Here is a 26,045-nt window from a genome sequence, read left to right on the forward strand (position 1 = left end):
GATTAAGGGTTTGGCCCTTACACCATTTCTTTTCATGGCATCCCCACCTACTACCCCATAACATCAATATATGCCCCCCCAGTATAAAAATGACACAATGAAAATTTGTGATATTAGAATTTATTAAAAAAAAAAAAAAAAAACTCCAGGAGCTTCTTTAAGTAAGCGTACCCTAAAAGAGGGACAGATTGACAGAAAGAGAGACAAAAAGGTGAAGAGACAATGACACGTATGGTAATTCAGACAATCTCAGAGTGATAACATGAATGGTAACTCTGGTAAATGTTAACATTTGGGCCCGCTCTTTTCTTCCCCCATCTCTGTCCAAAGTGAGCAGCAGCCATCTTTGATGAACTTTTCAATCTCTCCATCTGATGGACTGCCAGTACTTGCATTTCTTTGCACTGATTGAAAAAGAGATCAGTCACAATACTATAGACGTCAAATTCAATTCCTGGAGGGCTGCAGCTCTGCAGAGTTTAGCTTCAACCAGCTCCAGCTCACACCTGCTTGGAAGTTTCTAGTAATCCTGAAGACCTTGATTAGCTGGATCAGGTGTGCTTGATTATGGTTGGAGCTAAACTCTAGCACTATGTCAGCAAACTCACAATTATAGCTTCATTATAAATAGACATTACTTTGATATTATATGTGTAGAATGGTTTATTAAAATATAATGTTATATGTTAGATTATCAAATGATTACTCACCAGTGTATTAAGTTATTTTGGTCTTCTGGCAATTAGCAGCACAAAAAGCCTGTCAGGTTTTGTTATTAAATGTCAAAGCTAGTGCGCATGTCTTGAAACTCATATAGCAAAAATAATGTTTACGTTCCCTCAACCACTTTAAGCTTGTTTTATTATATGAATTAAATCATTAATTTCCAAATGTAGTTAAAGAAAAAAGAGAATGTTGGATAAAAGGAAAAAAATATTATTAGGAATTAAAATAAAAAATACACTAACACGTACCATAACATGGGCAGGTAAAAGATGTTTAAGTTTAAGTGTCACTGCTACATACTATTTAGCACATTGTAAATGGAGACCTACCCCCAGCACTCAACCTAAACTGGTCCAGGCCTGCATGCCCATATCTCTGCCAAAATCAGACCAGCCCTTATGGTCCGTAATCGGGCCGAATGTGGCTAAATGTGCCGTGTCTCAGTGCAAATCGGGCCAGGTCTGCACATCCAAAGCCTAGCCAAATCTGGCAACCATTACTGGGCCAGAGCTGGCTCACTTTCGGTGAGCTGCTGCCAGAACACAGCCGACACTCAGCCGCAATTGGCCCGATTACGCTGGCTACCTGGGAAAGGTCATGGGCTTGATTCCTGAATGCATGAACTGATAAAATGTATACCTTGAATGCTTTTGAACATCTGCCAAATGCATAAATATAAACCTTTTTTCCAGGTGTTTGCCATCTTTGCATTCTCCACCTGTGGGAGCTACTCCGGCTCCTTCAGAATGAGCGTGGAGTGCAGAAACAGATCAGACAGTGACCTGAAAATAGATGTGGATTTTGAGTATCCCTTCAGGTAGCACTGTCTTTTTAGACCTGTGTGGCCATACCAAAGTTGTACTTGTTCATCAGTATGCATTTACTTTTTCAAGAACAGCTTTTAATGCAGTAGGGTAGAGTGGGGGAAAAGCCCCCCCTACTGTTTTTCCCAAAATAACCACTAGATAAAGTCAAGATACATTTTTGTTGTAACTATGGACTGTGTTGACAAGAGTGATCTAGAAGTATTCATCGTGAAGCTCACACTGCTGATGAACCTGAGAGAAAACAGATTTCACAGGAAGTGATCTAATTTTCAGCAGAATAAGAAAAAAGTGTTTAAAAGTGTTTTAAAGCTTGTTGTTTTGTAGAACATCACAGTTACAGTGGGTATAGAAAAGAATCACCCCCTTAAAAATAATAAAAAAATATTTTTTTATAGGCTTTGCAGCCTGAAATGAAGATGGACACTGTTTATTTTATCACAGTTGTTTTATCCAGCTGTATTTACTCAGTGCAACTAATAACGTCCAAGTGAAAGATATAACACCAACATGTGAGGGGGAAAAAAATCAGAATCACCGATTTGGAAAAAGGATCACCCCCCTTGTGTCAGTATTTTGTTGAACGACCTTTTGCTTTAATTACAGCCTTTAGTCTGTTGGGATATGTCTCTACTAACTTTGCACATCTAGACTTTGCTATATTTGCCCACTCTTCTTTGCAGAACTGCTCAATTTCAGTTAAATTTGATGGAGACTGTTTGTGGACTACAGTCTTCAAGTCATTCTGACTACAGTAGTAGTAGCAGTCATGCAAGGACATTCACCTTTTTCTCCTTCAACCACGGTGTGCTCAGTTTTGCTGTGTACTTTGGGTCATTGTCATGTTGGAAGGTAAACCTTCTCATTGACAACTTTCTGGCAGAGGGCAGCAGATTTTCCTCAAGAATTTGACGGTATTTTGCCCCATCCATTTTCAGATTTTCCTCAAGAATTTGATGGTATTTTGCCCCATCCATTATTTCTTCTATCCTGACAAGTGCTCCAGTCCCTGCTGCAGAGAAACACTCCCATAACAGGACATTACCACCTCCATGCTTTACTGTAGGAATAGTGTTATTTGGATGGTGAGCTGTATTGGATTTCCACCAGACATATCGTTTGGTGTTGAGGCGAAATAATTCAATTTTAGTCTCATCTGCCTCAGAATCAGATTCAGAAGGTGCATTTTGGCAAAGCTCAGTCGTAACTGCATGTGGTCTGTCTTGAGGAGTGGCTTTTTTCTTGCAACCCTCCCATACAAGCCACATTTGTGGAGAATTTGTGATATTGTTGTCACATGCACACAATGACCACTCTTTGTCATAATTTCCTGCAACTGCTTCAGAGTTGCTGTAGGCCTCTTGGTAGCCTCTCTGACCAGTTTCCTCCTCGCTCTTTCATCCAGTTTGGAGTGACGTCCTGATCCAGGTGGGGTCTGTTGTACCAAATACCTTCCACTTCTTAATAGCCTAATAGACTTCACTGTGCTTCTAGGCATTGATAAAGTCTTTGAAATTTTTTTGCATCCATCTCCTGACTTGTGCCTGTCCACAACTTTATCCCGGAGATCTTTTGACAGTGTCTTACCACCCATAGTTGATTGTTTGCTTCAGTTGCACTACCAAGGACTGACATACTCCAGGAGCGCTCTTTTCATGCTGAGCTAATCAAAATGACCACAGCTCATCACAGGTGAAAGTCAAATGGTTTTGTGTGCCATTGAGAAGGTGATAAGCTACACCTGATTGAGTCATTTAGGAGGGGGGGTCATCCTTTTTCCAACTCAGTGATTCTGTTTTTTAATTTTTTTATTTTTTCTGACATGTTGCTGTTATATCTTTCAGTTGGAAGATAAGTTGCACTGAGTAAATACAGCTAGATAAAACAAAAACTCTGTCTGCCTTCATTTCAGGCTGCAAAGCAACAAAATGTGATTATTTTAAAGGGTGGTGATTCTTTTCTATAACCACAGTATATATGATATGAGAATAGTAAGGCCTGTAGATAAGGAGTACGTGCTATTTAAGAAAAATATAATTATATTTTCAGAATTAATTTTTTTTTTTTTAAACAGTCTATGGGGTAAAATGCCCCCAGGGGACATGGCTTAATTGCTGTAGTTACTCTGTTCTGAACATCAGGTCCTTTGTTTTTCCATCATATGTATTTTAACTAGTTGGTTGAATAAATGTAACAATTACCTCAAGTTAGCATCAGGTAGCTAGTTAGCTAGCCAGTTATCATCGGCTAACAATATTTTTCAAATAGGCTATTATAATTTTGTAATTCATAATTATTGATTATATTATTTTTAATGTTATGGTAAAACTGCATGTACTCTGATTTTGCTGTAAATGTATTAAACAAATTGCTTTGTCAGACTGGGGGCATTTTACCCCACCTGTGGGGCAAAACGCTCCCTTGGTACAAATTACATTTTTGTTAAAAATCTAATAACATGAAAACTCTGGACATTTTTCATACTTGATTTATAATTTATGTCATTGTCATTAAAACTATGATAACTATTCTGGAGACATTTAACTTTTGTTAAGGGGGGCATCTCCCCCCAGTCTACCCTACAAACCCTCTGGTGTTTTACTTGGCAGGGTTTTCAAATTATGAAATGCCAAAGCCCCCCCCCACACTATTTTTGTATTATTATAAAAATATATAGTATTTTTCTTGGAACCACATTTTGAAACCTGTTTTATTAAATTCTAGTGCTTCTGGGCGATTGTTTGCGATCCCAAGTACACTAAATATGTAATTTCTCCTTTTCCTTTTGGTTCATAATCCAAGCTGAACTGTTTCTCTAGCCCACTGAGATGTGGTATAATCACTCTAAATTAGGTTAAGTTGGAAATGTGCTGAGATGTCCAACGTTGAAGGTATTATGGTTCTCTCGGTAACCCTGTTCCCCTCTATCTCCTCCAGGCTTCATCAAGTGTATTTTGATGCCCCCGCCTGCAAGAACGGCCAAAATGACCGCTTCTTCCTGGTTGGGGATTACTCATCCTCAGCAGAGTTCTTTGTCACCATAGGCGTTTTTGCATTCCTGTATTCCATGGCAGCTCTCAGCATCTATATCTTTGCCTTTGAGAAGTACCGTGAGAACAATAAAGGACCACTGATTGTGAGTTTTCTTCAATGATACATGAGCACTAACAGTTTGTTAAAAGCTTGGTTCACCCAAAAACTACAAATCTGCTATTATTTACTCACCCTATATTACCATAGACCTTGTATAATTAGAAATGGCCAAATTGTCCCCCCAAATATTTGAAATTCTTGCACTCTGTTTATTTAGAATAAAAAGGTTTAAAAATTAAATTTTTAGGCTGGTCTGCCTCAGCGATCTAACAGTGCTTGTCATTGTCAAAATGATTGAGATGGCCAATCAAATCAAAGTAAGCAGGCAAAAGAGCAAGATTAAGATGGAAGTAGTAAAACATTAAATATTTGACAACTGTTTTACAACAGAAATGTTAAACAACCAACGGTAATATCTAGCAATGCAAACTACTCAACTTTTTTTTTTTAACAAACGTGGCAGTTTTGAATTGAAGATATGATATAATTTACACGATGCATGATATTCCTAACTGAATGTGATGAGACCAGAAATGCGTTTTTGACATATTAAGGCATACAAATAAGTGTGTGTATTTTATAATATTATCAAAATGATTGCTTCCATACTAGAATTAGACTTAGCATTTCCTTCACTGTTCTGTTCTATTCTAAAAATCTTCAAGACATGGTTATGGCCTTGATATGGACCACTTATTGGCCCCCGGTCACTATGAACTAATAATAAAAATAATTAGCATGGGGTTTTTGTAATGACATGAGGGTGAGTAAATAAAGCATTTTGGTTGAATTATTGACATACTGTAGCAGCTCAGTGTTTCATACAACACAAGCCTATATATTTACATATAATTCTAAATAAATAATATGATTGCAGGATTTTGGTGTGACATGTGTATTCACCTTCATGTGGCTGGTGAGCTCGGCAGCATGGGCAAAGGGTTTGTCTGATGTCAAGACAGCTACAGACCCAGAGAAGGTCCAAGATCTTATCCCCGCTTGTGAACAGGAAGGCAACCGCTGCCGTGAAGTTTACGACCCCGTCATATCTGGTCTTAATACTTCTGTGGTGAGTCAGTTCTGCTTGGCCGTACAGGAAATTCCCTTATTGATAAAAAATACATTTCTATGCAGTTCTTCTAATGTCTCTTGAGATTAGAACAAACTTTTAAATTGAATTAACTTTATTTTTATTTATTTTTCTCTCCAGGTCTTTGGCTTTCTCAACCTGATCTTGTGGACAGGTAACCTGTGGTTTGTATTCAAGGAGACTGGGATCATCGCACCATTTATGCGTCAACAGCCTGCGCAGGAGAAGCAGCCCGCCCCTGATTCCTACGGGCAGGGAGGTTATGAGCAGCGGGACCCGTACGCCGGCTCCCAGGGTGGCTACCAGCCCGATTACAGCCAGCAAGGCTACAATCAGGGTGGAGACTACGGTCAGGGAGGATATGACCAGCAGGGGGCACCCACCTCCTTTTCCAACCAGATGTGAGCGAAGAAATATCTGCGGAAGCGGGAGATGGCTGGTGAGTGGAGATGTGATGCTTTAATATTGATGGTTTAGTATTGGCCGACATTGGATATTTAATCGTGCCTTTTTGCTTTAAGATTCCTTTTAGCTCACCTAAAGATAATCCTTAAAAACACAAATAATTTGTTTAACTGTTAATTTTAATTTTTTATGTCTTAAAATTAGGGCTGCCACTAACGACTATTTTTATTTTGATTAATCAAAAGTAAAGTGCAACATAGAGTGCAAGAAGCAAGTGTCCATCTCATAGTCCAAATCACTGAAATCAAAGTTCAGTATTATAGTGTAAGAATGACAACATATCCACGTGTTCTGATCTACTAATAATACAATTATAATCAAAATAACACTTTTTAAAGGAGTATTTACCAGAAATGTTATTTACCAGAATTTATTTAGGAGAAAAAATGTAAATGTGCAGTATTTCTGGGAAAAAAAAAGAAGAAAAAAAATGTTTTTCTTTTTTTTTTTAATAAAATCAATTAATTGGAGATGCTTTTGATTATTACAATTTTATGGAACCATTAAAATGGGAATCCAAAAAATAATGGAAAACATAATTTGGTAAAGATAAAACTGTAAAACTCAATTAATTAGACAGGCTTTTTGATTAATAAAATTTAATTTAACCATTATAGAAAATGAAAATGGAAAAAAACTGAATTTGGAAATAAAACGTATTTCATAGGGCCCTATAATTATAATTATTTTTTTTTGTGGTAATAAAAATAGATGTAAGTGAACAATAGCCTTTAAAATTACTTAAAATACATATATAATAGCAATGAGGCAATAATAATTAGTTCAAATAAAGTATTAAAAGCAAGAAATCATCGAGGAATCGCGACAGCCCTACTTAAAATTAAATACTCCTTTTTTTATACCGTATATTATAATGTTGGGATGTCTAAATTCACTTGTAGCATTTTAAACATTTGATTTTAGATTTTACTATTTAATTTCCTATTTATTTACACAAAATAGTATATAATTTATCGGTTATTGACCAGGATTTTAATATCAGCATAATCTCAAATGGTGTGTCTCTCTGTCTCTCCACAGAAAGAAGTTGATCGTGTGACTCTAGCAGTGTGGTGCCTGAACCCTACCCACAACCCCACACTTCTCCCTGTTTGTGCGTCTGTGCTTACGTCTGTGAAAGATAAGAGGGGCGGGAGGGAGGGAAGGGGACAGGGTCTAATCTCAAATCACATATAGATGGGAGGGGGATAGAGAGGAGGGATTTTAATGTGCTGTTTATTATTGTGATGTATACAAATAAAAAAGTTTGATCAAATTTCAAAACACTTGAATACTGTACCAAACTATGAAAAGTATATGAATCCTATTTCTATATGAATTTTGAATTAATGATGTTGACAATAGTAATGCTAAACTTGAGAGAATGTATTTGTCTGTGCTGTATAGATATCATTATAAACTAATATATATAAATATAAATATTTCCTAAGGATATATATGGGATTATTCCACTGTAGTCTAGTTAAATTTAGAGACCCTAAATAAATATAATAACAATAACGTGAAAAATTCACAAAGCCCCACAGAATTTGTTCCTTGAAAATGTTTACTTCTGGTGGGTCGTGGTTTGGTACAGTTTGTTCCATTTCTATGTTGACCTCTTGTTGGGTATTTTGTTGGTTTTTATTTCTTCATGGGTGGGATGGAGCACTGATGTGACTGAGACTGAGGCGGTGGGGAGCGTCCAGGGCTCATGGAGGGACCACATTATTTCAACCAGCAAGCAAAACGGTCAAGGGTATCTTAAAGCATTTCTCATTTCCTGACTGAAAATGTTGACTTTGTTTAGTTCTCTCTCTCTCTCAAATCTTTGTCTTTTGAAAAGCACATGCGTTCTCAGTGCAGAATTAGCGTGGTTGTTCATGACACAATGCATCTGAGTGCTGTGTTGATGTAGTGCTGTTTAAGTTAGAGGATGCTAAAAATAGATATATGAATATATATAGACTGGGGTTTTGTTTGTGTTTTGTGAGCACCGGACAGAGAGAATCAATCCTGTGTGTGGAGATGTCAGTAATGTAGATATACGTGCCAGTTTCAATTTCATCGATATGTTCTTGTTTCCCTCTCTCAAAAGCATATACTATATTTCAGGATTTAAGCCTGTGATATTGAGGTATATTTTCAGATGTAAATATAAAAATATATATAAAGTACCTGCACATTCGTTAACGAATATCAGGAACTGCTGTAGTGTGAAATTTCCATGATTGGCATCAAAGCATCACCCGAATGCCAGTTTAGATTATTTTTCTGCTTGATCAATCATTCAAAATGCAGATGATCAAAAATATCTGGTGTATATGATAGCTTGACCTCTCGGCCAGAATCAAGGGGGTCATTTAAATTATCTATGAAATATCATTTGAACCGCGTTTATGGCAGGTAACTGATGCAATAAAGTCTTTTGTTTTGTATAGTATTCAAACAGTATATATTAAAGTCTAGCACTTTCAGATGCAAGGATGCTGAGTAAACATCTTATTAATCTAGTAAATGCACCAGATTAGTTTTTGCCCTGGGTTGATCATCATTTCATTTAGGGCTGATGCAGCAGACGTTGTTATGATGAGATCCTTTATATTATTGCATGATCAAATGCTCATAATGCAAGCTTGCCGAGACTTATAACTATCTATTTAAATTATTTTTTTTGGATTCTTTAATTTGCCTGCGACTTTGAGGAAAACCAGGTTTCGCTTTTGGGTAGAAGGCCGTCGGCCTGCTAAATGTATTAGCGTGTCTCTCCCTCCCTCCCTCATTCTCTCTCTCTTTCTCTCTCTTTCTCTTCCATTCTCTGCTCTGGCCCACTCTTCTCCTCCTCCAAATGAATATGCTACTCAACTTCTCCGTTGTTAGTGGTGTTTGATATGTCTTGTGAAACTCTCGATGCCTTTGGGTTGTGCTGTATTTAATGTGTATGATATATTCTTAGCGTTTATGAAGATATTGATGAAAATGGTTATGACCATGCTGAAAACTCAATCACCAAAATTATCCAGAAATTCTGTTGTATTGTTCTATGGAATCCATGAAGGAAAAATTCAATAAAGAATAAGTTATCTTGTTGAAAAAAGTTTTTTTTTTGTTGCTTCTATGATTCAATACTTACAATAAAATAGGATGTTTTCTATTTAATGATAACAAAATGAACAAATGTTTATTTCATCCTTATATGATTTACAACAACGACAATACAAAATGTTTAGTTATGCAGATCAAATTCATAACACTTTTTAAAGCAGCAACCAGATGCAAGATGGAAGAATCAACATATTCCTCTCTTGAAACTAAAATCACACATTCTAATATATAACTATCAAAACAAAAGAGACTCTGTAATATCTTCTTTTATTTTATTTATATTATTATTTGTTATGTATTTATTTTATTTATTTATTTATCTTTGAGTTTTTGTTCAATCTAGTGGTTGAGAGAACATTTACTGTATGTGTCACTTACTAGTAGGGTTGCCAGGTCTGCATATCAAAACCAGCCCAATTGCTAATCAAAACTAGTTGTGTACACACACCAGGATCATATAATTATTAAATTTATATGTATTTTTTTTAAAGATTATTCCACTGTAGTCTAGTCAAATTTAGAGACCTTAAATAAATATAATAATAATGATAATAATGTGAAAAAATTCACAAAGCCCCACATAATTTGTTCCTTGGAAATGTTTACCTCTGGTTGGTCGTGGTTTGGTAGAGTTTATTCCATTTCTATGTTGACCTCTTTTGTTTGGTATTTTGTTGGTTTTTATTTCTTCATGGGTGGGATGGAGCACTGATGTGACTGAGACTGAGGTGGTGGGGGGCGTCCAAGGCTACCGTGGGCAGAATCATTCCAAACTCATTGAGGGACCACATTATTTCAACCAGCAAGCAAAACGGTCTAGTGTATCTTAAAGCATTTCACATTTCCTGACTGAAAATGTTGACTTTGTTTAGTTCTCTCTCTCTCTCAAATCTTTGTCTTTTGAAAAGCACATGCGTTCTCAGTGCAGAAATAGCATGGTTGTTCATGACACAATGCCTCTGAGTGCTGTGTTGATGTAGTGCTGTTTAAGTTAGAGGATGCTAAAAATAGATATATGAATATATATAGACTGGGGTTTTGTTTGTGTTTTGTGAGCACCGGACAGAGAGAATCAATCCTGTGTGTGGAGATGTCAGTAATGTAGATATACGTGCCAGTTTCAATTTCATCGATATGTTCTTGTTTCCCTCTCTCAAAAGCATATACTATATTTCAGGATTTAAGCCTGTGATATTGAGGTATATTTTCAGATGTAAATATAAAAATATATATAAAGTACCTGCACATTCGTTAACGAATATCAGGAACTGCTGTAGTGTGAAATTTCCATGATTGGCATCAAAGCATCACCCGAATGCCAGTTTAGATTATTTTTCTGCTTGATCAATCATTCAAAATGCAGATGATCAAAAATATCTGGTGTATATGATAGCTTGACCTCTCGGCCAGAATCAAGGGGGTCATTTAAATTATCTATGAAATATCATTTGAACCGCGTTTATGGCAGGTAACTGATGCAATAAAGTCTTTTGTTTTGTATAGTATTCAAACAGTATATATTAAAGTCTAGCACTTTCAGATGCAAGGATGCTGAGTAAACATCTTATTAATCTAGTAAATGCACCAGATTAGTTTTTGCCCTGGGTTGATCATCATTTCATTTAGGGCTGATGCAGCAGACGTTGTTATGATGAGATCCTTTATATTATTGCATGATCAAATGCTCATAATGCAAGCTTGCCGAGACTTATAACTATCTATTTAAATTATTTTTTTTGGATTCTTTAATTTGCCTGCGACTTTGAGGAAAACCAGGTTTCGCTTTTGGGTAGAAGGCCGTCGGCCTGCTAAATGTATTAGCGTGTCTCTCCCTCCCTCCCTCATTCTCTCTCTCTTTCTCTCTCTTTCTCTTCCATTCTCTGCTCTGGCCCACTCTTCTCCTCCTCCAAATGAATATGCTACTCAACTTCTCCGTTGTTAGTGGTGTTTGATATGTCTTGTGAAACTCTCGATGCCTTTGGGTTGTGCTGTATTTAATGTGTATGATATATTCTTAGCGTTTATGAAGATATTGATGAAAATGGTTATGACCATGCTGAAAACTCAATCACCAAAATTATCCAGAAATTCTGTTGTATTGTTCTATGGAATCCATGAAGGAAAAATTCAATAAAGAATAAGTTATCTTGTTGAAAAAAGTTTTTTTTTTGTTGCTTCTATGATTCAATACTTACAATAAAATAGGATGTTTTCTATTTAATGATAACAAAATGAACAAATGTTTATTTCATCCTTATATGATTTACAACAACGACAATACAAAATGTTTAGTTATGCAGATCAAATTCATAACACTTTTTAAAGCAGCAACCAGATGCAAGATGGAAGAATCAACATATTCCTCTCTTGAAACTAAAATCACACATTCTAATATATAACTATCAAAACAAAAGAGACTCTGTAATATCTTCTTTTATTTTATTTATATTATTATTTGTTATGTATTTATTTTATTTATTTATTTATCTTTGAGTTTTTGTTCAATCTAGTGGTTGAGAGAACATTTACTGTATGTGTCACTTACTAGTAGGGTTGCCAGGTCTGCATATCAAAACCAGCCCAATTGCTAATCAAAACTAGTTGTGTACACACACCAGGATCATATAATTATTAAATTTATATGTATTTTTTTTAAATGTTAAAAATACTTATGTATTTAATAACTAACCAGTAACTTTAATAATTCATAATAAGACAGTTACCAATTAATTTTTTTTTTCAGCATCAACAAAAGCCATTGCTGCAAATGTGGGTCAGACCCTGCATCTGACCTGAAATTTCTGTTTATTTACACTGCTCATGTACGTATTTACACAAAATTGCATAATGTAAATAGTCTATAAATTAAAAAATAAAAATAAATAAATAATAAGAACAAATAAAAGGTGAAGTTGCAATATCATCACAAAATTGTTGATTATTGCTCTTTATATTGTAATAATGATCATTAATGTCGATTAATACAAAGTTTTTTTGAGGGGGGAAAGAGCATTCATTACATTGAGGTCCAAGCGGCTACTTCAGTCTAATATGAGTTATGCACTTTCGCAAAAACTCCAGTTACAATCACTGAAGCTGTCTAAATGGCAAAATGAATCATTTACTTGCATCTTTTCTGTACTTAGTTGTTCATGACCATGCGAGAATTATTGAATGTATTCAGTGAGCACGCCCACTAAACAACGTTCACCGCGGTAACGAATCAAAATGCCTCTGATCGGACATTGCATTCATAAGCTCAACAGAAACGTGTTTAATCGGTTATGAAGCTCAAGTAAACCAAGTCAAAACATCCTGCAGCAGGATGCCAAGGGGAAAACCGCGGACTTGGCAACAGGAGACACTGCTTACTAGTAAGCAACAGTAGCAGAGATAATGAGATAACGGGGAATCTTATATGCGTCATTTACTGTTACTCGTATGGGTGTAAGTGTATTATGTGGTGCAATTATGTACAGTATGTGATTAGTTTCGCCTCTGCTCGCTGCGGTTTTATTTCATAAAGCACCATTGTGAAAGCATCCCATCAACAGCTTCTTTTCAGTTAATTCATGCATCAAACATATCAATCGACTAGGTTTTTAAATAATGTATAACCCTCTATAATAATAGGCTATAGAATATTTAGTTATATATATTGGTTCAATGTGTATTTAAGTTTTATGCTTAACAAGTTTGTTGTAAAGATTGTGACAACTACCTGAGGACATGCTCGAAATTTTACTGTGTGTTCATTTTAGCCTAGTTAAAGATGTAATATGTAACCTTTTCGGTTTTAAAATACAGAGCTTCATATCTGAACAACGTTTTATCTCTCCTTGACTGCCCTGTAAAATAACATGTATAAATGCAGTTTGATATAGGTCATAAGTGTGTGTGTGTGTGTGTGTGTGTGTGTGTGTGTGTGTACTGGTTTGGGTGGTTTATGAGGACACAAATTTGTATAATGACCTGGGTCTGACAAGTGGTTTATGAGGACACTACCCGTGTCCCCGTAATTCAAAAGTCTTAAAAAACATACTAAATGGTAAATTTTGAAAATCTAAAAATGCACAGTTTTCTGTGAGGGGTATAGGTTTAGGTATAGGGTTGGTGTAGGGCGATAGAAAATACAGTTTGTACAGTATAAAAACCGTTACGCCTTGTGTGTTATTGATGATATGTTATAAACTAATGCAATATCAAAGTACATTTATATATGTTATTTAATATTGTATCTTATTGTATATAATTACGTGTAAGCAGGGTCGCCGTAATGGGGGGGAAGGTTAGGACGATTCCAAGGGCCCGATGAGGGAGAGGGGGCCAGGAACGCGATTATTACGGCACCCCTGAGTGTAAGTATACTTTTTTTTTTTTTTGAGCATTATGCACACATTGTTATTGTATGTTTTAATTAATTAATTTTTTTAAATAGGCTCTGTAAAGCAGTGTCCTTTGTATGCTACTTTTGGGGCTGCATTACAGCTGGCCTGGGCCATTGTCATATTCATCATTTATGCCATGGACCTACCTACCTTCACTTACTGTTGATTTATTTCCAATGGATGGTAAAAAAAAAAATATATATATATATTAATGTACTAGATATTGGATTATCATGATTTTATTTTTTTGGCCAATTATTACTTGCCCACCATGTTATAAGTGCAGCTAACTTAATACCTTTTATTCTCAACTTCTTCCTTTACATTTTTTACTGAAAAATACATTTTAAAAAGGAAAAGAAAAAAAGTCATATGTTCTCCTTCGTTTTGTAGGACTTATTCAGAGCAACCACAGGCTCGCTCCTCCTTGTTACTTCTCTTGTCTGTCTTAGCTGGGGATGGGCATGTTCTGGGGAATTATTATGGGAAATTAGCAAAGATTTTTAGGCTGAAGTTTGTGGCTGAAAGGATAATCTTAAAAGAAAAAGTAAAAAAAAGTTTTCGGTTACTCGGCCCTGAAATGGATATCTAATGGTGTTGCTGTCAAACTCTCTTTAACACATTTTACAAAAAGAGATCCTAATGTACTTTTTAGTGATTATAAGATGTGGTATTTATATGAATGATTGCTTTTCTCATTTCCTGTTTTGCATTTTATGACCCTTGTGCTTTCATCATTGTTTCTTTCACACGTTTTTCATGCTTGCTCTTTTCTTTTAAGATTTTTGGTTTGCTGGCAGCAGCAGTGCTTGGATATGATGCCTTTGGCATAATAAAATACATTTAAAAACTGAAACAGCAGGCGGGGGGGCTGTAAGTCTCAGCACCAACATACCTAAATAATCACTATAAAGTTATATGCAAGGGTTTTTAAGTGTCCTTTCCAAATTTTCTGTAAATGTTAGAAACCCTTAAAGAAATCATCTTAGATGTTGATTAAAAATTACAATTTTTCAAAAGTACTTTATGTTATGCCATTAAAGCGTGCAATTATTAGCCTGTTGCCATTTGAATATTTTCTGTTGGAGATTAATAATACACATTACACAGTAACATGCAAACCTCATAAACTAAAAAATGAAGTGAGATTTCAACATTTTATTAAGAACAAGCTTTCACAAACCATATATAAAGGTACAAACACACACACACACACACACACACACACACACACAAAAGAGTTCAAAAAAAGTTGTGTTCCAGAAATGTTGAATCACCTATATGAAAACAACAGTCTCTCTAATTTAAAAAAGTCCTACAATAAAAAAATACAGGCATCCAACTCATATAAAAATATTCACAAGAACACAGTAAGACATTTAATATACTTAACCCTAAAAACACTACGTAAAAATAAAAAAAAAACAAACAAAAGAAAACCAGCAGCACCACAGACTTGGAAGATTGAATTTCAACACTGATCATACAATAGATGTTGGTAAGAAAAGAGTCTCCTGAGAAAGACACTATATAATAGTATCTGTGAGTAAAGACTGTCTGCACATTATAAAGTGCACTTGAATTACTGGTCACCTCTGTACTGTGTGGGGACTGCAAACTGGTCTCCTCTGGGATGGGTCGGTTCTGTTGTGTGTTGTTCTGCCATTTGTTGTGTTGCAGCTAAATTGTCCCCAGCTATCCGAGTAGACCCAGATGGTCTAGTGCAGTTTTGGATGCTATCTTTGAGTTCGGACAGCTGGTGAGAATGGTTAACAAGGGTGCTATTTACATGAGACAGATACCCATCAGAGTGTCTCTCCAGCTCTCCACGAATTCTTTCTAGGTCGTTAGCCAGGTGTGCCACACTGCCTCCACACTGACCCTCCACGCGAGCAACACGACCCCCAACTTCAGTCACCTCCTTCTGGACACCCAGGGCAGTGGAATGGCAACCCTGGAGCTCTCCGGCCACTCTGCGCTGCAGATCTTGGAGTTCCCCTTTCAAACGGGTCAACTTTCGCTCCCCAGTACCCAACATAGATGCCTGTCGTCCCACCAGCTGAACCACACCCTTCACCTGCTGTGCAAGTCTTTCTTCTCTTTCTTGCCAGGTGAGGTTGGTTTGGCCAACATCTCTGATCATAGAGCCAAGAGACTCTTGCAAGCCACAGAGAGACCTGTTAACGGAGTTCACACTAACTTTCAGCAGGGTCACCTCACCCTGAAGACCTACCTCGCCCTGTTTCTCTGCCAACTGGACAAGAAGATTATGTAGAGTGGCATTGAAGTTGTTCAATCTCTCTACTTGTAAATCAAGTTTCCCATTCATTTCTTTGCGGTTGTCCTCACTTCCCTCCTCCTCAGTTCCCAAAGGAGCTACATATCCTGTAAGAACAGGCTGTGGAACACAAGATGAAGTACACATGACCTCTATGGATTTGAGCTGTTTCTGTAAACGATCCAAATCGTCCTCCACTCTTCTTCTGAGCGATTCTACTTCTGTCTCCAGTGTGGGCACAGCCTGACCCTCTAGCAAAGTTGGTGCTGTGACATTACCTAGCTCCTCCACTGCAGCCAAAAGACGACTTTCAAGAGCCTTAAGCTTCCCCTCCAGGTTGCTAGGCACTCTTTTGTTAATGCTTGCTTCCTCTTGATTTAATGCAATGTTCATCTTGGATTCCACATAGCCCAGCCGACCCTCCAACATGCCCTCTATATGGTCCTTGTGTCCACCAAGTTCGGCACGTAAGTGTATTTGGGACTCATTCAAGCCACCCACTGACTGCTCCACATGAATGAGCCTTTCAGTTAGACCTGATATGGCAATGCAGCAACCCTCTTCAGGCTCCAGGTCTTGAAGCTGAGCCTGCAGTTTTTGAAGTTCTGTCCTCAATCCTATGGCCCTTATGTCTAGGACTTGCTCAATTTGCTCTTGTCCATCCAAAAGTTCCTCCTTGCACTGGAGCCGCACCTCTGCCATACGACCCTCGCATCGCTCCTCAGCACTCTCCACACGCTTTTTAAAGCCATTTAAGATGGCCACCCGAGCTTCACTCATTTTGGACTCCACCATTGTCTCCAGGGCCTTTTGAAAGTCAGTTTGTGTAAGGTTCACTGACCCATTTGACAGTCTTTGAAGGGTGTTGTTGTGACCTACGACTGCTCGTCTCAACTCTTCAAGCTCAGATGCCTTTGCCACGAGCTCTGCTCGTAGCTCTGAAACCTTTTCAGTCAAATCAACCAAGTTTGGGAACTGCCCCACCACATCTGAACCGTCAATATCCAGTGCACCTCCAGGCAGATCTCCAAAACCCACAGAAGAGTCCCTGGACAGGAAAGGAGCGACGATAGGGCTGGGTCCTGCAGAAATGAGAGCAGTCAACATTCGGTTGCCGTCTTCACGGAGGGAAGCACGCAAGCTGTCCTCCAAGCCTGTCACTGTACCACAGAGAGTCTCAAAGCCAAGAGAGAGTCGCTGCACATCCTCTTCTATCCTATCCAACCGCTCATCTTCGATACTGTTGTCATCATGATCTGTGAATGCATTATATTTATTTAGTTAGTCTGGACACACTTAAAGCTTTATTTTGTACAAAGAAATGCGGACTCAAAAACATTTATATACTAATGTGTGTGTAACTGTAACATATAGCTTATTTACCTTGGTTTGTTTCACTTCCACCAGAGGGCGCCTGTGCATTGGGAACAAGCTCTGTCTCACTATGTTCTGGTATAGAACTATGGTGATCTGGCTGAGGATTCTGGTAGTCTGTGATTTGCTCATTCTCTTCTGGAATTAAATCATGGCCAAGATCTTGAGGCCCTGGCATCGGTTCAGGATAATCTACTTCGGGTTCCTGTTGGTCTGGATAAGTTTCAACTGAGGTATCTTGGGAAGAGGGCCCAGTATTAGTGCATTCATTCATGCCATTAGATGGTGCTTGAGGTTGATTCCAGGGGTGTCCATTGAAGCTGGGATGCGGAAATTGGCCTTTAAATGAAGGCACTTCACCCTTTTGAGAGGGATTGGGACCTTTAAATGAAGGCATTGGACCCTTCTGCATAGGCATGGGACCTTTAAAAGGAGGCATAGGACCCTTCTGTGCAGGCATGGGCCCTTTAAAAGGAGGCATAGGACCCTTCTGCATTGGCATAGGTCTTTTAAAAGGAAGCATTGGACCCTTCTGCATTGGCATGGGCCCTTTAAAACGAGGCATAGGACCTTTCTGTGGAGACAGTGGTCCTTTGAATAGGGGCCTTGCTTTCATTCCATATCCTGCAGTACAACCAACACCTGCATATCCAGGACAACATTTCCACTCCAGCTCTGTCAGAGTCTTATATGCAACTTTATACATGGGTTTGTAGTACATGCGATACCTGTAAGAACAGACAGGGTGACAAAATTAGCTAAATGTAACAAATGCATTTTTTTATACAAACATTAATTGTATGACAGTTAAACAATCATTAATAGATGTCTTACTTTATAGTTGGACATTTCTGACCCCAAGCACACTTGTTGTATTCTGCTTTCATGAAGGGAGCTGCTCCATCCTTAATAGTGAATGAGACAGTCTTCTCCACAACATATGCACACTGGTTCCTGAAGAGAGACAAGTTATATATAGGGGGGATTTAACTCTCAATAACTGAAGTGGTCAATAGCAAGAAAAACGAATATTCCCTCTCTCTCAACACTGATAGAATCAGCCTTTTGCTGTACTGTACTCAAAATGTTATGTTACCTAAATATTTATATCAGATAAAATAATAAATAATATAGAAACTTTTTACAATAAAGTTTTATATTTTAACATTAACCAACCAGTAGTTAACACAAGCTAGCAATAAACAGAATTTTAACAGCATTTATTTGTATATATACATTTTAACATTAAAAATTACATTAACATTATTTTATAGTTCTACTAACAATTACAAAATATATAATAACATTAATACATTCTGTATAAATTACTATTTGTTGTTGATGATACATAATGCATTTACTAATGTAATGTATAAAACCTTGTTGTAAACATTTTATTCTCTATGAATTCACCAAATTTAAGGAGATTTATGAATGTACCAAAGTGTAAACCACACAGATTACACCCAACTGTAATACCAAACTGGAAAATGTTAACTCAACATGTACTGTATTTAGTGTACAGGAAGAGTTGGACAAGTGGTCTTATTTCATATTCTCTTAACTACAATCTTAAGCAGTATCTTACATGATACTGGAATGGAACAATCTTTTTATTGCCTCCTAGATGTGTCTGAAATTATTTAGTAACATCCAACAGCTTTTTGGCCACCTGTGCCATCAATTAAGAGAATAAATATTTTGCTCATGGATACTCACTTATGCCTGGCTGTCGGTTTCGCTGAGTTGTACTGTTGATGGGGTCCAGAGTAGAGGCTGTATCGGTTTGGTGCAGGTTGAAATGCTGCCACAGTCAGAAAAGAACTCCAAAAAAGGAGAAAACGGCGCAAGTTTATCTCTAATAGCATGATGTTTGTATATTATCAATGCTGGGGAAAAAACTAAGAAACTACAGAGGGAAATCCCTCTATCCAGCCAGAACAGAAGCTAGAAAATTGAGCATAGACCTAAAAACTGACATATGCTTTATGTTATGTAAATAAAAGTGTGACATTAGCTAGTGTCACATCTGTCAATGTTGGTCTTCGTCAATATAAAAAAAAAATCTCAGTGTCTAAAAAGGACACTATGTGCTCCAGTTGTGGTGGTGATGCTGAGATTCCTGCAGACTGTTGGGACTGAGAGTTCTGGTCACCTCATAAAACACCGGACCACCTCATTTACATAGATCCACCTACTATGCCACCTATCACAATTTACATAAAGGTGTTATTTTTGAGACCTGATCCACACAGTACAACAGAGATGTTCAGAGGTTCGTAGGAAAGGCTTAAAGATGGATAAATAATAGTAATAATTGTGACTATGAAGGAAATAATTAAAAAACAAATCAGGGTCAAGTAATAATAATTATCATGGACTAATATCAGTTTAAAAGTGAGCTCTTGCCTTCTGAAATGAACAGGTGTATGTCTGGTGTCATGATGCTACATTTGACCGCACTGATAATCTAGTTATGGGAATGTGTTTTAAAAACCCTCGGTCTGATGTAAAGTGTCTGATTATTGGCCATTTTCTGAACACTAAATGATACAGGAACATATGGCTTTGTACATAAGCTAAGAAAACATATGGACTCACTAGCTGCAGGCTGCAGTCAAATGCTCACACACACAAACACAGACACAGCAGGAACAAATACAGTTTTACTCAGATAAACACTGAGAGCCAGACTGTAAATACTAACGATTGCTTGGCAATAGCAAAATAGCTCTAATGAAAAATATACAATGTGAAAGAGAATCTTTCCTGTTGACCATGCTTGTCCTATATAGGATTAATTGCAAAGCTGAACAAACGAACAATCATTGAAGTAACCACTCCTTTCTATTGATTGCTATGACATCTGTCCACAGTACTTGTATGGCTGTCGTATGGTAGTGGTCGAGGTCTGTGGCTGTGTTCCAATCCTTGAACTACAGGTCTGGGGATAAAGTAAGAATTCCAAACACTCTTTACTACTCATAGACCTTAATTGTGCATGGCCCAAAAAAGTCACCTATAACACACCACCAGCAAACACACACACACTACCTCAACCCCCACCCTCTAAAAAACCACAGGGGCAAAACACACCATGCCTTTGTTTAGTTGCAGTGGCTAATTAACTCTGTTTCCAAGGACTGTGCTGCTCTAATGTGGAGGGTCAGGAATCTGTATAAACAGGCTCCTATTTTCACTTTTCCATATTTGCAAAGGCCCTGCTGATGTGGTCATTCAGGTCTGAAATGATGAAATCTGTAAATCACTGTTAGCATGAAAAGTGTGTAAAAGAAAATTAAGTAAACAGAATGTGTTTCTTCAATTTTTGACACTTTTGACAAAAAAAATTGCAGATTGATTTCTAGTTCCCAGCATGCTTTGCATGGGACTGGATGGGGAGATTAAATGTTTAAATTAAGTGTTATTTAATATATTTTTTAGCAAAATGATAAAATTGTTACTGTTTAATTTTCTGTAAGATTCAAAGTCTGGGTCTGGGAAAAGGGTCAAATGCTAACATTTATTCATAAGAAAATTTGAAACGTTTTAAAAATAAAAAATTAAAGTTGCAAGCAGCATTTAAAGGGCCCTCGCACCTGGTGGTTTTAGGAAAATAGCGAACAGTGGGCACCATGCATTTAAAGTGGTAAATATAGGAGAAATATGTCAAAGTAATTTATAAGTGCCAAACTTCCTGCTGCTAGCTGCAGGCGCCATGACTATAACTGAATATTGGCATGTAGATGTCTTCAGGCCAGGACTTTTATCAAACATGTGAAGTTTGGTGCAGATTGAACATGGTATGTTTGAGTTAATGTAAAACATGACATTTCCTGTTGCCAACAGGTGGCGCTGTAAATTATAACTTAATATCGGCATGTAGATGTCTTCAGGTCAGGACTCTTACCAAACGTGAAGTTTGGTGCAGATTGGACATTGCATGTTTAAATTAGTGTAAAACAAGTAATTTCCTGTTGCCAGCAGGAGGCGCTATAATTATAACTAAATATTGGCATGTAGATGTGTTCAGGCCAGGACTCTTATCAAATGTGTGAAGCTTGGGGCAGATCGGACATTGTATGGCTGAGTTACAACAACTTCCTTTTCCATGGCAAAACATCAAAATTTGTTAGGCCACCATGGACACGCCCTTTAACGAACACTCAAGATTTTCTAATTTTAACATTGCAAAGTCCTTTAGATTACACTGACCAAATATAATGTTGATGTCATTAAATCTCTAGGAGGAGGAGTTACAACGTAAAACATGCCACTTCCTGCTGCCAGCAGGTGGCGCTATGGCTATAACTGAATATGGGCATGGGCATGTGTTCAGGCCAGGAATCTTATCAAACATGTGAAGTTTGGGGCAGATCGGACATTGTATGGCTGAGTTATAACAACTTCCTGTTTCATGGCGAAACACTCAAAATCTTTGCAATTTAACATCGCAAAGGCCTTTAGATTACACTGACCAAATTTAGTGATGATTAAATCTCTAGGAGTTTGTTAAAATACAACGCCTGAAAATGGCTAAACGACACAAAATTTGCTAAGAAAATTCTAAATAACTGACTTCCTGTTGAGTTTCGGATTCCAAGAGACTTTTTTGTAGGTATTGGTGTGTTACATGTGTCTACCATATTTCGTACATGTGCGTGAAACGTAGCTCGAGGGGCACTTTGTTGAATGTGTATAGGTGGCGCTATCAAGCCATTTTGCCACACCCACTTCTGAAAACTATATCAGACGTAAATGTGTGCAATGTTTCATGAGTTTTCGAGCATTTTTTGGCTCTCAATATTATTGGAGAATAATATTAATAATAATAATAATAAATGGAGCAATTCCAAGAGGAACCAAGAACCACGGTGCTCTGACCCAAAAAATGATAAAGACAGAAAAAAGTTAACTATACCGTTTATTAATATGATGTTCATATAAAAAGAACATCATTTAAAATTTGTTCGTTTTAATAAAAAATAACCCATAGTTGAAGAAACACCACATACATTACTTAATTACATAATTTAAATACACAATATAATAGCAAAATCAAATGAAAAAATTCAGTCACGATGCTTATATCACGTCACTCTTTTCTCTCAAAAAATAAAGCAATTTCAGCTCAAATCAGTATTTCATGTCCATGTCATTAACAAAACAAAGACTTTAAGGATAATTCAAACCTCTGCTTCACGGTGTCCTGATCACCCTGTCTTGGTTTATTATGTGATAATGACTCTCTGACTGCACAATATCCTTTAAAAATGTACATTTAAAGTTTGTAAGTGAGGTCTTTTTAAAAGACCACATGCCATAGCTCTGGCTTGTTTCAATAGCTTTCTAAAGGAATGACACCCGAATGTTAAGTATGTTTGTCTGTATGACACCACCCTCATATTATTCACAAACTGTTTGACAAAACATGCACAGTATGTTGTTGGCACTGGCTTTCCACTACCACACCAGGCACACATACACTATTCTTCGCAACCACCTCCACCCAGGAAGTTCACAGGACATGACATTACAATGAACCAGCTGTTCAGGCCTCGAACTCTCATAATGCTGTTCTGTATTCGGTAGTGGGCTGAACCTGCGTTCATCAGGTGTAATGATGTGTTACACCTCATGTAGGGTGGAGCCCTTTTTCATTTCAACCACAATTTGCACCTTGTAGAAGCCAAAACTAGTGAACGATTTAAAGAGCGCAAAACATGGTAAATAGGCTATGGGGTGTGTGCAGGGTCAAATGTTCATTATAAGGAGACAGAAACCATAAGCAAAGGTTTTAGTATGGCCTTAAACATGGATAAAGATGTGTTATTTCTCTTTCATTCTCTAGCATTTATTCTGTTGACTTTGTCTGTCAAAAAATAGCACCAACCATCCACATTCAACTCCTAATGATGATTCAGTCAAGTCAACTGTTATGTTTGGTGTGAAGTGGCTGATGCCTGGCACCTTTCCACAACACTGAAACTTACGGAAACAAGACTGAGAATGTTTGTTCTCTGTCCAGAACCAAGAGTGACCATCAATTTCTTCTCTTTTCAACAAAACTGCAAGAATGTATAGAACTCAGTAAAGAGCTTGATGTAAAACCTCCTTGGCACATTACACATAAATTTGGCCTACATTTATTACAGATCCAGCTGACATATTACACTCTTTGTAACATTCCCCCTTTTTTGCTTAACTGTTTCAATAGTACACACTGGCATATGGTGGGTGGATCATCTCAACATCTCATTAAAAGTTTAAAGTTTACAGATATTATATCAAAGGTTTACAGATATTATACTGAAATTTAAATCATAAGCCTGTAGGCTACCCTATGACAAAATTTCTCAAATACAGCCATTCAGAAAGATGAAAAGAAAATATCTCAGCACAACAGTGTAGCAAAATAGAGAGAATACTTTAGTAGGGAGGGCTAATTTGCCAAATCAACATCAGATTCCATCAGTGATGCTACTTCACTTTCATGCATGACGTCACTTTTTAGGGTGTAGAGGGGACAAATTTGTAGTATGCCATTTATTCCCCATAACCCACCCTTTCTTTCTCCACACAAAATATAAATTCAATATTGGATGATACACTGTCACCATTATCATTTTTACTACTTCTAGACATTTAGTGCTTTAAAGGGGTCATATGATGCTTTTTTAAAGATCATTATTTTGTGTATTTGGTGTAACAAAATATGTTGACATGCTTTAATGTTCAAAAAACACATTATTTTTCAAATACTGTACATTATTGTAGGTCCTCTATGCCCCGCCTCTCTCAAAAGCTTCGTTTTCTACAAAGTCCCTCCTTCCGACAAGCAGAGAAAGGAAAACTTGAAATCGCATCATATGACCCCTTTAAGTCCTTTCTTCTGACCCGGATGAAGCATTTAAATTACATGAGCGTTGTTACTTAATAGTGTAACCACGAGGCACAATTTAGCTGTAAACCTGCACTTGAAAAGAGCTCCGTCTTACAGTCTCCTAGGATTTCTTATATTTTTAAACTGTTCAAATCTGACAGTCCCAGAAAAATATCCACCGGCTGAACACTTCAGAATCTCAGCGGATGCAGATGGCTATGACGTGGGTATTGTTAACTATTGTTAATTTCTTTATTAATGCATATTCTGATGTAATTTAGGCCTGATACTCACAGGACATACTGTTTTCGCAAACTCGTATGCGGACGCGGTCCTCTGCTCAGGACCCGTACATTCTAGCAGAAGAATGGAGTTTAGGTGAGGTCTTGCTGAAGATTTGCTAAGAGCATTGAGGTGAAATGCCTCCCTCTAGTGTTTATAGGGCAAGAAGAAAATATCCATCTATTTGTTAGGATTTTCAAATCGTTTTGTAAACAGTAGTGTAATAGGCAATACGCCTGGCATTCGTGCATAACACAGTTGTAAAGTCAATAAAGCTAACAATATAATGATTTTAAACTATTTTCCGAACTGTGATGAAACATTTGAAGGGTCACAGAAATACATCACCATAATGTGCATGCTGCCGTTCACAGACTAATTACAGGCTTTGCGTTCTGCCGCGGGGACGTGAGAGAGAATCAGACGACCGTTTCTCACGAAACGCCCCTTCGGTTACAAATGTAACGTTTAGAAATAACCTAGTACACGATACTAGGGGGTTTCCACGTGAATTGCACATTTTAATTACTTTTTAAATATGTAGATTTAAGAGGCAATTATCAAAGCCCATTTTATATAGGCTGTGTCATTAAGCAATCATATATGTTATTTATTTATGATATATAATACATTTAGATGCATGTTTTAATTATTTTATTTAAGAGATCGTACATTTTAAATATATTACATAAATTATGTAATAAAGAGGCGGTTTCTTAACAAATCTGAAAAGGCTTCTTAACAGAGCTGGTTGAGGTAAGCAGTGTACAGACTATTGGGGGGGGGGAGGCGTCAGTGTAAGAATGAGCAGCGCGCGATGTGTGTACTCTCATATTTTACACTGTGACGCACGTGAGTCGAGCACTGCACATTGGATGTACCTGCTAAAGAAACACCTTTCAAGGCGCCCAGGGCGGAAAATGGGACTCCTCAGTTCCCAACTTTTAATCTAACAGGAGTATTGTTGATTGTTGCAGAGTCTGGATTGTTGACATGGCAGTAGACGGTAGGCTAATTATATTATAATATATTTTATTTTATTTATAAAGATGATCGTAGTTGGCTAGTTAGTAGCCTACGTTGCAAGCTTGAGATGACTCGATGTATCTGCTGTCGCAGAATTATATTCTCTTTTTAATTTCCTGATTATATGATTTTGAATATATCATATAATTTGAATTAAATATTAATGTGGAAATTGCACTCAGGTAGGCACTTTCTCGTATTTTTAAACACATTAGATATTGTTTTCCAGTTAAAGGCATATCTGCTCAGGATAAAACAGCCTTGGACACAGTGACATGGTTGGTTTTAAATGACAGTATGCTAATTAATGTGTGTATGATGGCTCATTATTTTTTTGGGCTTCAGTGTGTACAGGGTCACAGCCTTTTATTTTGAATCAGTTCAACTGAATTTTTAAAGGGGTCATATGATGCGATTTCAATTTTTCCTTTCTCTTTGAAGTGTTACAAGCTCTTGGTGCATAAAGAAGATCTGTAAAGTTGCAAAGACTAAAGTCTCAAATCCAAAGAGA

At 37.1% G+C, this 26,045-nt stretch overlaps 3 protein-coding genes across 3 annotated transcripts in view; 2 read left to right on the top strand and 1 right to left on the bottom strand.

Moving 5' to 3' along the window:
• LOC107695302 (synaptophysin-like) overlaps positions 1-9,295 on the top strand; it is a 15,816-nt gene extending 6,521 nt beyond the window's left edge. Inside the window, exons 3-7 of the mRNA XM_016495163.1 lie at positions 1,419-1,543; positions 4,488-4,686; positions 5,521-5,712; positions 5,854-6,172; positions 7,240-9,295. Coding sequence (XP_016350649.1) covers positions 1,419-1,543; positions 4,488-4,686; positions 5,521-5,712; positions 5,854-6,138 — 801 coding nt within the window. The 3' untranslated portion in view covers positions 6,139-6,172; positions 7,240-9,295. The remainder of the gene's footprint in view (positions 1-1,418; positions 1,544-4,487; positions 4,687-5,520; positions 5,713-5,853; positions 6,173-7,239) is intronic.
• Positions 9,296-15,273: 5,978 nt separating this feature from the next.
• LOC107695222 (EMILIN-3-like) lies at positions 15,274-19,211 on the bottom strand. The gene is made up of 4 exons (XM_016495039.1): positions 19,063-19,211; positions 18,178-18,297; positions 17,353-18,071; positions 15,274-17,225 (listed from the first exon to the last, which is right to left on the bottom strand). Exons 1-4 carry the CDS (start codon positions 19,209-19,211, stop codon positions 15,274-15,276), a joined length of 2,940 nt encoding a protein of 979 aa, XP_016350525.1.
• A 6,122-nt stretch (positions 19,212-25,333) lies between these two features.
• The window catches only part of LOC107695303 (sterile alpha motif domain-containing protein 10-like), a 14,823-nt gene continuing 14,111 nt past the window's right edge, over positions 25,334-26,045 (top strand). The window contains exon 1 of the mRNA XM_016495165.1: positions 25,334-25,514. Coding sequence (XP_016350651.1) covers positions 25,502-25,514 — 13 coding nt within the window. The 5' untranslated portion in view covers positions 25,334-25,501. The remainder of the gene's footprint in view (positions 25,515-26,045) is intronic.

This window comes from Sinocyclocheilus anshuiensis, unplaced genomic scaffold (assembly GCF_001515605.1).
Source record: "Sinocyclocheilus anshuiensis isolate Anshui unplaced genomic scaffold, SAMN03320099.WGS_v1.1 scaffold122, whole genome shotgun sequence".
In the NCBI taxonomy this organism is placed as follows: Eukaryota; Metazoa; Chordata; class Actinopteri; order Cypriniformes; family Cyprinidae; genus Sinocyclocheilus; species Sinocyclocheilus anshuiensis.

Excerpts from the sequence above, each read along its gene's own strand:
- LOC107695222 (XM_016495039.1), bottom strand. The coding sequence starts at position 19,211 with ATGCTATTAGAGATAAACTTGCGCCGTTTTCTCCTTTTTTGGAGTTCT. Across the intron at positions 18,298-19,062 it reads AAACCGACAGCCAGGCATAA|GAACCAGTGTGCATATGTTG; the intron begins GTGAGTATCCAT and ends GTCTCTCTTCAG. Across the intron at positions 17,226-17,352 it reads TGGAAGTGAAACAAACCAAG|ATCATGATGACAACAGTATC; the intron begins GTAAATAAGCTA and ends ATGCATTCACAG.